The 15344-nt window shown below is 34.3% G+C and overlaps 1 protein-coding gene across 1 annotated transcript in view; it reads right to left on the reverse strand.

Annotated features, from left to right (window-relative positions):
* Window positions 1-14032, reverse strand: part of LOC145672460 (fatty acid synthase-like) — a 98216-nt gene extending 84184 nt beyond the window's left edge. The window contains exons 1-3 of the mRNA XM_081741617.1: window positions 13955-14032; window positions 1830-2027; window positions 140-292 (exon numbers count right to left, since the gene is read on the reverse strand). Coding sequence (XP_081597743.1) covers window positions 140-292; window positions 1830-2001 — 325 coding nt within the window. The 5' untranslated portion in view covers window positions 2002-2027; window positions 13955-14032. The remainder of the gene's footprint in view (window positions 1-139; window positions 293-1829; window positions 2028-13954) is intronic.
* Between the last annotated feature and the right edge of the window lie 1312 nt (window positions 14033-15344).

Consider the following 15344-nt stretch of genomic DNA (forward strand, 5'->3'; position numbering starts at 1 on the left):
TACTGAATTCTCAAAGGAAGAAAGATTGATAATTTTAAGTGCAGCAGCACATCAAGAAAATCAAATTAACATGAGATAAACGATGCAAATTCTACTCTACAGTATTGTGGATAAAATTTATTAATTAAAAGTACGTTACCTGCATCCAATAAAGCTTCAAAAGCTACTTCTTGAATTATTCTCAACTGAGGATCACATCTGTCTGCTTGTTCTTTTGTATAACCAAAAAAGTACGAATCAAATTTCTCCAAATTATTTAACTTTCCTGTTCGCTGAGGTATTCCAGGACATCCTATAAGTGAGATAACGATAATAACGATAAGAAACGGGAGTAGAAGAATGTTAGCTTAAAAGAAAAGGAAGGTAACAGAGATTCAATTAAATGATGAAGGAGTTGTATATAGAATTAAATGTAAATAATGTACTATAAGTTACGTAGGAGAAACAGGAAAGAGGTTAGAACAAAGAATTAAACAGCACAGAGACGATGCTAGATTGAAGAGGGATAGTAACGCAATATATTAATATAAATATGGAAGGAGGCATGATATGAAATAGACTGGGAAGGTATAAAAGGGCTAGAAAGAGAGAGAAGAAGAAACATTGTAAGAAAATGTAAAGAATCAGAATGGATACGAAAGGAAGAAAGCGAGGAACTTATGAACTGGAATAGTAGACCAAATATACATGATGTATGGAGGAAAATATTGGATAAAGCAGAGAAGAAAGAAGAGGTAACACAGGTGCATTGAATAGAATATACCTAATTAAAAGTTTTAAATTAAGGTTCTCAAAAGTGTAAGTTGTTCATTAAAATATCACAGATGTGTCAATTAAAAGTTTAGCTTTTAGGTGAAAGTTGGATCATTAAAAGTTTCAAATATGTAATTAATTAAAAAATGTTAAAAATGAAAAGTGGGATCTTATTGGATCCTAGATATAACCTTCTCTGATATTCAGAGATATTTAAGCTGTAGTCTTAGAAATAGAATTTCATAATGTGTCTGATGAAGGCAAAGATACTTTACCGAAATTGTAACCCTATTATATATTAGTTAATATATGCTTTGCTCAGATTTTGTCTTTTATTGTATACAAGAAGTTCCAAAACTAGAATGAGTGGTATTCAGATAATAATAATGTTTTAATGTTTCTATTTAATAAACATTAATATATATAACTTTATCTCCTTTTGGTATTTACTGATATTATCAATATATTAATATAGAATCATAAATAGTTTCTTTCATTACCACATTTATTTCATAGCTGAAGACGATTGAGGACCGTTTATTGAATCCTCGATAAAGCAAATTTTGAAAAAGGGAGGTATGCTTTTTTCTGGTATCCTTTTTATGCTACCAATCAAGCTGTGAAATGAGAAATGACAAATATCGAAATGTGCCATGTGTATAGAATACTAAACGATGAACATTTTGTCAGAACTCGATAGAGGTTATGAACAGTAAGAACAAAAAATGCAATTGTTGTAAAACAGATATTTTATGCTCTATCGAATTTTGAAAAAGTGCTCCTCAATTATAAAGAAACGTTAGTGAGATGCGATTGTTAACTTTACACATGTTCTTGTATTAATAACGGAACTTTACTTTATCAACTTGTATTTTCGGTTTTGGTAGTCTGTAAACAAACAATATCCTTCTATGTAAGCAAAACAAACAAATAACCAGTAATAATCTGATAAAAAAACAACTTATTTGCCCCGAAATTATTGAAAAGAAAGCAGTTATGAATGAGATACGTATGTAATTTAATTAATAACCATTGAGTACATAAAAATAGTTTATTTCTAGTTAATTCTAACTTACCAGCTTTCCATCTTCGTTCATCTTCTGTGATGAGATCAACCTTGTTCATAAGTTTTTCACAAAACTCATTTACATTGTCACACTCTGGAAATCTTCCAGCTATTCCTGTTATTACAATGTCTTCATCATTTATTTCGCCTTCATTACTGTACAATATTGAAGGATCCATCATTAAAATAAAACACTGGTTGATTTACACTGAAAAGAAAAGAGGAAAAAATAACGGTTATCAATAAACAAATATGGTTTATTTATTTAAGATATTGGATATACAGGGTGTTACAAAAAATGTGTCACATTATTTTGGGAACAGATTCATCACATCAAAATTAGAAAAAAAGTTTATATGAACCTGTGCTCAAAAGTGGATAGTTTCGGAGATATAGGGTGCCGAAAACATGAAACAAGTGAACTTTAAAAGTTCATAGCTCCACTACTATAGGACCAATCGCAGTCGGGTCAAGACATCACTGAGGAACTGATATGTGAACTATCCAAATATCCATGTTTAAGAATGCTCCAGTAGTTGCACACCAATTTTTAGAGAAGTAGGTGGAGAGTGATCAACTACTCCCAAACAGCCTCTCTAAAAATGATTGTGCAAGTACCGGAAGTTCTGAAAGATGGATATTTGGATAGTTCACATACTAGTTCCTCAGTGATGTCTTGATCTGACTACGATCGGTCCTATAATAATGGAACTATGGAACTTTAAAGTTCAATTTTTCATGTTTTCGGTACTTTATAAATACAAAACTAAGCACTAACGACTACAGGTCCATGATGTGAAGAAGAATCTATTCCCAAAATATTGTGCCAAACTTTTGTAACACCCTGTATAAATGGCTATGTCTTACTGAAAATGTGTGTGTGTGTGTGTGTATTGAAGTAGAAGGACTTGTAAAATGAAATATGGGAGGAAACGGAGAACCTGAAAAAAAAATCACAGACATGGTGTTGTCCATCACAATCTCACATGGCCTGAGATCGAACTAAGGAGCCCTTGTACCAGAAAAGAGCAGTTTATCACCGAGCCAGCTTACCACTTAATTAAACTAGAAACATTTCATTACTTTTTATTAATTTGTTTATTACGTAGCACGCGATAGCATGGACAGTACTGGTAAACCTTAATACCAATACAAGTCGACAAGCACATCCGAATTGCGTGATGGTCTAAAACATTTACTACTGATATTACTCTTACTCAGTACCGTCATTTCAGATTTTGTCAGGGGAGGAGGAGGAGGAGGACAAGATGCTTCACCGACATAAGAGTTCCACATTTTTTATTATATTACTATTATATTAACATTACTCTTTTATTAGTATACAATTAATTGAAAAGTATAAACTTCTCAAACTCAAGGAGGCAATTGCTCCCTTTGTCCTCCTCAAATTATACCCTGCTCTGACTCAATACTTTGTTCAAGACAATTAGAGAATAACTTGTTTTGTAATTCTGTTCCAATAATAATAACTAACTTCTTAAGGGGTAACATTCAGATTAGTGTATCCGAGCATTAAACAAGTATGTTATAACTTGCAAATTAAGGATATTCAAACTGTGCTATAATTTGGAAATTAAGGGTAGGAAAAAAAGTTATGCTGTGTTGCAAACCTTCTGTATATGAATAGTTTTTCCCTCTTTTTCACCTGATTCTTTGACAAATTTCTACACCAACTATGGAGCTATTTCCTAAAGTGGAAAAACGGAAGATGTCGAGCTACCTTAAAATTAAGTTTTACGAAGAAATGGTTGAGTCGAGTGGTAGAAGCTTGTTTCAGTAAACACTCGAATGTGGTGTTGTTGTATATTAAAGAATGTGCATTGTTAAGTAGTTTGCACATTTTGAGAATTTGACAATGACAAGTACTTAGTTGAAAATACTTTTTCAAGGAACCTGGAACTCCATTTTCAAAAGCCTAATTCAGGGCGCAAAGTTTCAAAGTCAAACGCACTCGCCGATCCAAAAATGATGGTCGCCAGTATATTTCACATACAAATTATGAGAGGTCCCCACCCACTTCCCCCTACGAGATTACATCAGGGCATAAAATATCAAAAACAGAGAATTTGATTCAGGGTAATCAATTTTGAACGCGCCAGGAAGCAAACCATTTCGATTGAGAGTAGAAAAGGTGGGGCGAATTACAACGTTGTGAATACTTCAGCTTCCATGCCCGTTGTAAAGACTTTACATTCCGTATTTTCTCTCACTCAGTGACAATTATTTTCGTGTGAAACAGAACCTGCGCAGCCCTGTGAGTTCAGGCAAAAACCATTCCAACTGAACCTTTTCGCCAGCTCTAAGTTTCTAGTTGCCAATGGCGACCTGGTGACCGGAAATTTTGCGCCCTGGCCTAATCCACCGATTCTTAACCTATGCGTTTTCAGGGAGTGCTAAATAGTTCTCTATCAATAAAATAGGACAAAGGACTTACAAATCCGTATTTTAGTATAAGAGGGTAGGCTATGAAATGCAGTAAGTAGTAAAGTTAATTAATGCTTTTGAAAAGTACATTTTCTAAATGATTAGGTTGTATACTAATTAAATTGAACTTGAGAGTTGAATCAATTCAAACGAACTTACAACATTTCTACTATATTATCCATAAACGAAATTTTTATTTCTGCCGGGGATTCTGTCATTAAAATTACATTCTTAATTCGAACTTAACGCTTGCAGAAAATCAATGGAAAGTTAAATTCCAAATATTTTTATAAAATATTAAATCCGACCATATAATTTAAAGTGTGAGCAAATTACAATAATAGACTACCATGCAAGTTCAATTAAAATCAACCATTTCAGCCCATTACACCTTAGCTTATAAAAAATAATAGATGTAACTGCCACTAAAAATCAGCAAGTATAACGTAATTTATTTTGAATTTTTATCACTTTGTCTATTAGAGTAATATAGTTCTTACATAATTACTTGGTTTATAGAGTGCTAATTAAATTTGTAGTCTAGTAAAGTGTAATATCTTTTAAAGGGGGTTTCGAATTTTAAAAGTTTGAAAACTACTATCTTAATAGAATTCAATTTTATTCATATCGCAGCGATAGGAGAGGGGATTTTGCTGAATACTGTTCATTCTACTTATTGCTTTACCGGTACCTAAGTTTCTGAAGTAGTCATATGAACACTACATTTTACTCATTGCTTTACTTGAGTTTTCTGAAGTAGTTATATGTAAAGCAGGGGTGCCCACAAAGGGGGGGGGGGTTATGACGCAAACTGCGTCATTGAAATATTGGGGGGGGTAAAAATCTATATAAATATGTTTGAGGGGGTGTAAAAATTAATCGAAAAGATTTTTTTAAAATGGAAGAACACCTACGGATAGACAATTGAGGGGGGGTACGTCATGGATATGAGGGTGGGTGGGCACCACTGATGTAGAGTATCTCTTGTTTATCGCTTGTTTTATCTCGCCACAAAATTTTCTTTTATCATCCATAGCCAACACACGAGCTATATAGCTACATTAACAAAATACCTATCGTATAGGCCTACCTAACAAAATTTTATCATTTGATCACCGTGTATAACCGAACAGTTGAGAAATTCAAATTATAAATGTCTTAAGCAGTGTACGCAACATCAATTATTTTATGCTTCTGGAATAACATGAATTAGTTCTCACTAACGTATTTAAAATTATACGGTATTTAATTATTCCGTATTCTATTTGAGACGTGTACTGGAAATGCTGTTATACTCTATAGAGAATTCATTGAAAATGAATACTGAGTGAAGGCCGCATGGTCTTTGGCATATCCGCTACTACTCATAGTGACTATCCTCTATAGAGCTCTGCAGCAGTGTTCGTAGGTTTTCTTAAGAAAATTTTCCTCGACTGACACAAAATTTTCCCTTTTCTTATCAAATATTCCCTAGTTTGTTGAGAGTCCAATTCCTATAAGAGAAGTTATGTGATAAGCAGTGTTGCTATTCAGCCGGTTCGCACCGGTTCCCCAGAACCGGTTGTTAAAATATTTCATGTTTGCAGAACCGTTTGTTATAAGACATAAACACACACACACATACACACATAAAAAGAACGAGGAGTCGGTCTCTAAAACAGCTAAACCTCCTGATATATATATATATATATATATATATATATATATATATATATATATATATATATATATATATATATAGATAGATAGATAGATAGATAGATATGTATTCATAGAGTGGTTGTGGCCTATTAAATATAATTTTATAAAAAGCATACTGCTTTATGTGCAACCAAAAAATGAATGCTAAAGAAGTGTCCTCGACAAACATAGTGAAACGGAAAGGCACAAAATAATCCTCCATCTTCAAAACCTCAGTATACTTTGAAAGTTATATTTAATCTATATCTAACCTTAATTTATATTAGCTCTGGAGTGTCAACTGGGAAGGAATAGGATTGGAAGGAAGAAGGATTCCTTGAAAGAACACTGCTAGAAAATAAGTGAAAACATAAAACGGATTTGATGGCCAAATTCACAACGTCATCTTGGTAAGTCATTATTTTTTTTTTTAAATATCAGTAGCTCTAATATTAAATTGAAGTTTAGTGTGCATTTCAGTTGTAAAGCTATATGATCATGGGCGGAGATATGGGGGGCTTGGGGGGCATTCCCCCAACATTTTGAAAAAATAAAAATGACACATATAAAATGGCCACCTACCAAGACCTCCGAGACCGACCAAAAGGTTTGTTCCCCCACCGCCCCTCCAACAGACAATTCCTAGCTCCGCCTATGTATATGATACGTGGATTTGTAGTTTAACGTAGAATACAAATTATATGAGCTTCCAGCGGGAATCGAACACAGCTCTCCCATACCAAGACGCGCACACTAACCGTATAACCACAAGAGAGCTCAATATTTAATAGCATGTATATTGAGTTGTAAAATTGCATTTGTATAATGGAAATATTTCTTTTATTAATATAGAATAGATCTCTCTCCTAGATGGTAGTATAATTAATAGCTGTTTTCCGCCTTTTCTGAATTTGGTGGTTAGTCATCCATGTACTGTTCACTTCAGTCACTGTATTAGTGTGTCTAATAAATTTGCAATTTAAGTTGATGAGCACAAAGAATCCCCTCTCCCCATTGGTAGTAAATGTGATTGTTATTTAGAAGTGCCACTACTAGATGGCAGTTTCGTTAATAGCTGTTAGTCTTGAAATGAAAATGAAAATGAAATCTTTGAGTTTTACGTCCCACTGTATGCCGGTTAGGCTAAAGGAGACGGTGATGATGAGAAATGAATGAAATGGTGGAATGAAGAAAGTGGGAGGAAACGGGAGAACCCCGAGGAAACCCACGCACACGGTGTTTGTCCACAACGAAGTTCACTTGGCGCGAGCTGGGATCGAACAGGGGACCCCAAGAACTGATGGAATGAAAATATGGGAGGAAATGAAGAACTCTAAGTAAACACGATTGTCCTTCAGGAAGGTGCATAGCTTGGTACCGAACCAAAAACTCCTCACACCAGAGACGACCCCCCTAAAACTAAGCCACTCAGTGTTGCCAACAAGTTGGCACAAAAAGTCGCTGAATGGGAGATAAAATTACTCCAATTTTGAGTGAAAAGACGCAAAAAAAAATATTCCTGGGATTCCGCCTCTCTCTCTCTCTCTCTCTCTCTCTCTCTCTCTCTCCACACACACACACACACACACACACACACACACACACACACACACACACACACATATATATATATATATATATATATATATATATATAGATAGATAGATAGATAGATAGATAGATAGATAGATAGATAGATACATAGATAGATAGATAGATATAACGAACAGAAGTAAAAATCTACAAAGAATAGAATCTTACATCCACTTCACTTTTACTTACGTTCCTACGAATTATCAGCTTACTATTGGTAATGTATTATTTTTGTTTTTAAACGGAAGCTCTGCAACATAAAGGACATTATAGGTTGGAGTTGGTCTCCGTTAGAGGCCAAGAGATAACAGCAATCTAAGTGAGAATATGGAGATAAATGCTATGTACTTTCCCAGCTCATCAATGCTTCCGCTAATTCAAATAAACAGAAGAAAAACAAACATGTATCTAAACTGATTCAATCTAATAGTACTTGATTACAGAAAGACAAGTTGTTCGTAGTACACAAGTAGATAGATTTACAAGTAAGTCGCCAAAATGTTATTCAAAAATCACCAAAAAAGTCGCTAATCGGAAAAGATATTTTTTGTCGCTATCCTGGATGTCGAATCCCCTAGATTTAGCGACTTTTCCCCCAAATTGGCAACACTTAAGCCACTGTGACTCGATTCTCCGTTGCATCTTTTGCCTTACTAATGTACTCCCTTACGTTAATGCAGATCATATAGTATCTAAGTGGCTAATTTAACTAATTTAATTACCACTTACAAAGTATTTCAAATTACGCTTCTATACGTATGTATATATTTTGGTATGAAACATGAAAGAATTCAAAATCAGATTAAAGTGAGTGAACATCGTGCGTAACTGTATATTCACACTCATTTTCAGTTTTATGCAATGAATGACAAAGAACTTGACAAACTATGACGTTCGTCTTTGACCTTGGAATAAATGCTAACATTACAAGTTTCAAGTTGAGACAGGCATATCATTAAAATAACATTCAGGTCATTTCAATACAATCGATATTTTGCATTGATTAATGAAGGTCAAGGTCTTGCAATGATATAGACTAATGAAGCCAGTTTACTAGGAAAAGTTTTTTTTTTTTTTTTTTTTTTTTTGCTTTCATACGCATTGAACTATGCACATAAAACTCATACAAGAACGAAAAGAAAACCCGTTATCTCAGCATTATCCTTGAGAATAAGTAAAAAGTAGAGCATTAGATCAAGTATTGTTCTAGACCATAATCAAGGTTATTGGTAAACAAATGTAAGAATTCTCAGTTTGTTGTAAAGACCTGTTTTCTCTTATTATATTTTGTAAATTAATTTCACTCTGAAAATATCTATTACAGGGAGCGGCGCAAATCTGTCTTCAACATGGGGGGGTTAAACCGTTCCCATAATCTTTTTTTTTTTTTTTTTTTTTAAGTGATGTCCAAAATTGTGAAGTTGGAAAACACTGCTGTGGAGGATCAGGGGAGCAGAGTTGTTTTCAACATTGAGAGGCGGACAGATTTAAGGCCTATTCAGGGGGGGGACATCAATTCCATCTCACTTTCGTTTGTGGCAATCGGGCAAATCATCACATTTCTCCCCCAAAAAAACACAATTCAAATCGAATTATTGGGGGAGACAGTCCCCTACAGTTCCAAGATTGGAGGGGACCTGTCCCACTCATCCCCCCGGAATTTGTGCTAATGATCACAGGAACGCCAATATGATTTATATATCCAGTCATTTATGTATGTTTAAAAAAACTATAATATATAATTAGTCCAATGTACTACGTACAAGCTGTCTCAGGATAAAGAACCCACTTAGTTTTGTTGTACTTCTATTCGGGAATTAGATACGATACAAATTAGATATTTGTGTTGAAATGTGTCTGGATTCTTGAGAGAGATAATATATAATGGGTAAATGTTCAAGGTATAACCATAGAGAAATTTTCTTCTCTGTGGTATAACTTAGTCCATGTCAGACATGTGGAATTTCTTTGATAATCGGATAATTATCAAGGATCTAGTAGAGCATCAGATTTAGCATTGAGAGTTTTTATACAGCTGAAAAAGTGGTATATGTAACAGCTTTATGGTTGAAAGAGATTTTCTTTTACTCTTCATATTCTTGATATACTCTTTTAGAAGAAAATAACTCATTCACATCAAGAAGAACCAAACAAGGCGCTACAATATTAATTGAACTTTCCGCGCAATGCAAAGCCATGTTCAACTGTTTCACGAAGACTGTGAGATCACTTCTACGAACACTTATTATTATTATTATTATTATTATTATTATTATTATTATTATTATTATTATTATTATTATTATTATTATTATTATTATTATTATTATTATTATTATTATTATTATTATTTTCTGAAGGTAGTCTGTTTAACAGGCCAACTTATAGCCCTATTATGACGTATTTCAATATAAACTTTGTTTTAAAGAAGCGCATGTGCTTGAGTTTTTAAATATATGCAGGGTGTATTGGTGATTATATTCGAAACTTCGGGAGGTGATCAGGGACTTTCTGGGCGGGGCAGATGGGATGATTTCCCCGGTGTCACGCCATTGGAGAAGAAAAGTTAGACTTTTCAGGAAATGTAACAAGTTTACTATTTCTAACTCAAAAATTACCTAAGGATATCCATGTAGCAAGAAAGCTAGAACGAACTGGCTGTGATTTCTATTGAACGTGAAATAAAAAGTACTGTAAATGAAAATCTTACACTGAGCTATTACTGTAAAACGCATTTTATTTTTATTAGAACGATTCGACATAATATAAAAAGCCACAAATAATGTTTAGCAGATAATTAGTATTGTTTAGTATTCGACAACCTGTGTAGTATGAAATCGATTATTATTGTTACTACTACAACAACAACAACAACAACAACAACAACAACAACAACTACTACTACTACTACTACTACTACTACTATTATTATTATTATTATTATTATTATTATTATTATTATTATTATTATTATTATTATTATTATTATTATTATTTGTAGCTTGAGAACGATGTTTTGTTGTTGATGTTAAAACAAAGCGTACGAGCAGTTACTTCGATCTCACGTAGGCCCGTGTGATATTTAAGGTAGGTGAACACTGTATATGGTTGGTTTGTCGAATCACTCGTATTTCCCGCAACATTATCTATAATTGCTATAAATTGTTGCTATGTATTGTAATCAAAGATATCCAAACCCGTGAACCCAATAATTGAGAGCGAGCTCGTGTGAGCACTAGATCTATAAAGTGGAAATCAAGGCAGAACTGGAGTCCGAACGTGCGCGAGCTTCAATGAGATTAATGAGTACGCACCTGAGCGAGTGAAAACTCCATTGAGGACATGAACCAGTGCTTCAGCGAAAGTGAGCTCAATGAAATTATTGAGCGCAAGCCTTATTGATAATAGTGAAATGGAGTGCTACTCTGAGCAAGCTTATTGATAATATTCAGAGTCGATTGAGTGCTATTCTGAGCAAGCTTATCGATAATATTCAGAGTCGATTGAGTGCTATTCTGAGCAAGCTTATTGATATTATTCAGAGTCGATTGAGTGCTACTCTGAGCAAGCTTATTGATAATATTCAGAGTCGATTGAGTGCTATTCTGAGCAAGCTTAAGGTTGGTTTAAAGGGACAAGTTTTGTCGATAGATGGTAGTACAATCTTCGTATCTCTTCCATGTATTTTTACCTTTCACGAAAATTCACGATTTCTGTTACAAATTTCAACCTATAGACTTCAAATTTTTAGAAAAGTAACTTAATCTATCGAAGGCAATAATCCGTGCCGATTTTTTATTTAGAATTTTCTTCATTGTTGAAATGGCTTGATTGTTGAAATATATATCCAAATCTTTAACAATGGAACTGTTTCAACAATGAAGAACATTTTAAATAAAAAGTCGTCAGCACGGATTGTTCCCTTTAATAGGTTATGAAGTTCCTTCTCTACGTTGAAATTTGTAAAAGAAATTGTAAATTTTCGTGAAAGGTAAAAAATACATGGGAGAGATATGAAGACTGTAGTGACATCTATCGGCAAAACCTGTCCCTTTACACTAACCTTAAGCATCGTTGAAATTACTGAGTTCGAGACGGACTGAATATAATGAACCTGAGCTCGCGCAAGCCCCGAATGCAAAAATCATCTCTGATTATCAGTATGAAACTGGCCTTAAGTATGTATTTTATGGAGAAATGGTGACTGATGAGATGAGATGGTTTTACTGGTACACATTGATAGGCATAAGCAAAGGGGTGTTTAGGGTTTTACCCTCTTGGGAAAGATATTATGGAAAAATAAACATTTAATATATCAAGGCAACCTACTATTATATACAAATCACACTTATTCTTAAAGGATATGGAATTTAATACTTGAATCCCTTGATGGAAGGCTGCGTACGCCAATGGAGTGGATTAATGTGTGTAACTCGTATCAGCTAATCAATTTTATGACGACCTGAGTGTGACGGAATAGTGATGCCTACGAGAGGAGAAGCACATTTTAAAATTCGGGACGAGACCAGAAACATTACAATTCTCGACTCGTTTCCGAGACGAGACGAGACAACACTAGTTCACCCAAGTCTCACATCTCAAACACTGTTTTAGAGTATAAAAACTTTAAATTTATAAAGTAATTTTATGAACATAATGAAGAGCATTTCATTGATCAACTCTTAAAGGTACTTAAATCGTTACACAAAATACTCCTATAATAAATATGGTTTGAATGTTGTTATATCACATCCTTCGTGAATCTCTCTTGACGCGAAAAGCATACCACTTACAGAAGCGTTTGCTGGTATAGTTATCTAGGGTTGGAGTGATCCATCTTGTATTTCTCAGGTGAGACGAAATTATCAGTGCAAACTATGAAATGCATCGCAAACATGTCCACAAGTTTCCAGCAATGATCATCAAACATAGTCCTCTCATGTTGGACGATAATACTCGCACATGTGTCGCACGAAGGACGCTGCAGATTCTTGATGAGTCGCAAGATGAAGGAGTTCCTCACACACTGTATTCCCCCAATATCTCTCCCAGTAACTATACATCTTCTTGCATCTCGATCGTTTCTTGGGAGGAAAGACGTACTGTACCATTATGATTAGGCGGTGCAACGTACGGTTGAAGACATTTTTGCATAGGAGACTTCAAACTTCTTTCGCCATGGAATGAGCGGCTAAGCTGTGGTAAAAGTGTAGGATTGGAAATAGCGACAATATATATTGATCAGGTATTGTACGATAGTTTTCTTTCCCTTTTTCTTTGGAAATACACACTGGAACGGACTTTTCATGCACACGAACTTAATACTTATTTTTAAAAAAATGTATTATTAACCTTTCCACTGCTGACGTATTTAAAGAGTGCCAAACCCTCCTTGCTGAGATAATTTCACTATTAATGAAAGTGTTATATTACAGCATACTATGCAAACTATGTCTAAAACATTCTATGCCACAGAACGCAGCTTTTTAATGTATAGTCGCTCGCCGTCATTGCAACAGCGGTCACAATTTTGACAACTGCACCAGTGAATATGTTAAAATAATCTAGCCACCCATCTCCATCTATAAAACCCTGCATTCTTATTCATGGATGGAATGAAATTACACAAAAAATGAATCATCTGTGACCAATTGTGATTTTTTTTTACTTCAAGCCAAATTATTGGCATTTCCAACGTATGTTTGCAGGAATAGTATGAGGAAGGATCAGAAACTAAGATTATAAGGCCAATATTTTTGGAGTTTTGTCTGTTATAGAGGAATGAGGAATGTGCGGTAATTTTAATACACGAAGTTGGTAACTATGCAGAGTTTGAACCAATGCTGATGAATTTCAGCCGCGGTTACATGTTTCGCCCACAAATATCGAATAACTGAGCGTACTTTTTCGCGAGACCAGTTTTCCAAACGAGTTACCATTTGTGTTTACCTACAAGTAGCGCCCGCATATAGCTCAGAAGACCACTACGCTGTTGAAGCAGTTTCGCTGGGACATCATCTACCACACTTCCTACAGCTCGGACTTCGCTCCAAGCGACTTTCACCTATTCACTTGAAGGAATACCTAGGAGGCCGTCGCTGCGTTTCAGACCAAGAGATGAATCACTTTGTGATAACGTGCCTGAACGAGCAAGGACAGGATTTTTTAGCAGGAAGGAATATTCAAACTCATCCGACAATGCGACAAATGCCTCAACCAATATGGTGACTATGTTGAAAAATAACCTAATTTCTATATTATCTGTTGGCTGTATTAGTTGTATAAAATAATATATAGGTCCTACATTTCACTGCAGGCCTTGTAACCTTTCTTTCTGGTCACCCCTCGTACTAATAAAGATTCTGAATGTTTCTAAATATGGAGATGATATATGATATTATATTAGAATACACTTACGTGAAAAGTGAAAGCTCAACTTTACTATCAGCACCGTTATTAGGACCTGATTGGTGCCGTACAAATCACTTGAACCACTTCATAAATTTAAATGATGAAAGAAAGAAGTTCCGGTCATTTATATATATACGTGCGTAAAGACTCCAACGCACTATCCCACGATTATCATATTGTAAAGATAATAATCAACGTACAGCCGTTCATGTAGATTAATGGCAAGTGTAGCCTTCAACGAAGGAAGCGAGATGAAAAGAAAACTGTATTCGATGTTGAATATATTTTACAGAGGACACAGAGAGTTACGCATTAATTTTAATATAGATTTTTCCTTGTTGTCACAGTATCTATGCACTCTATCTATGCTTTTAAACTAATGCGACGCACATCACCTATGACCATTCAATCGAGAATGACAATGAATGTGAGAATTTGTTAGAAAAAATCATCTTCGTTGCGTAGAGTATTAGATTTAGATTAGAGACCTTGCTTCCGTGTGTCCAGTAAGAAAATTGTTGTATGTTTATATGGATTAGCTGTGATATGGTCATTGAAAACTTTTGGAATAAAATTTTTAGAAAGGAGCCTTTCAGTTCTTACATATCGAATAAAGTCACCATAATACTATTTTTTCTGGCGGGAATGATAAAAACACTGGAAAACTATGTGAAGATGGTTGAACACGGGCTTCGGACCCCAACATACCGATTACAAAGTGCGCATGCTAACAATACAACTAGCCAATTACAAAGATAGCTAGCTATAACAGTGGTGTCATTTCAATTATTTAACCAGTTCTATGATTAATATAGTAAAGTGACTTAGTGTTATACTAATACCATTACTATATTATTATTATTATTATTATTATTATTATTATTATTATTATTATTATTATTATTATTATTATTATTATTATTATTATTATTACAGTACAACCCCTCAAATCCGAACTAACTGGGGCTGAAGCCTGTTCGGATTTCGGTGTAGGGTGTTCGGATTACCCGGGAAATAATATTACGTACTTATTTCGTCACTGAATTGGCGGTAAAACAACGACTGAGGTTATACAGGGTGACCCAGTGGTCGAAAGGGCAGTGACCTTGACTGGCTGGTGTACACTTATGTCCAAAATGATTGTCGCATATCTATAACTGTCTTCTTGTAAGAATATAATTAGATAATGAGTTTGAATAAGCATTAAGTCTAAAAATGTTAAAACCTTAAAAAAAAACTAAATTTGTGTGATTAAATCTATTTTTTTTCATTTTCCAGCTGTAGTTATTTTTTTTCTCCTGAGAACGTGTTCGGATTTGAGGGGTTGTACTGTATTATTATTATTATTATTATTATTATTATTATTATTATTATTATTTTATTTGTATATTCATGG

Source organism: Thermobia domestica, chromosome 2 (genome assembly GCF_964235325.1).
Source record: "Thermobia domestica chromosome 2, izTheDome1.hap1.1, whole genome shotgun sequence".
NCBI classification, from domain to species: domain Eukaryota; kingdom Metazoa; phylum Arthropoda; class Insecta; order Zygentoma; family Lepismatidae; genus Thermobia; species Thermobia domestica.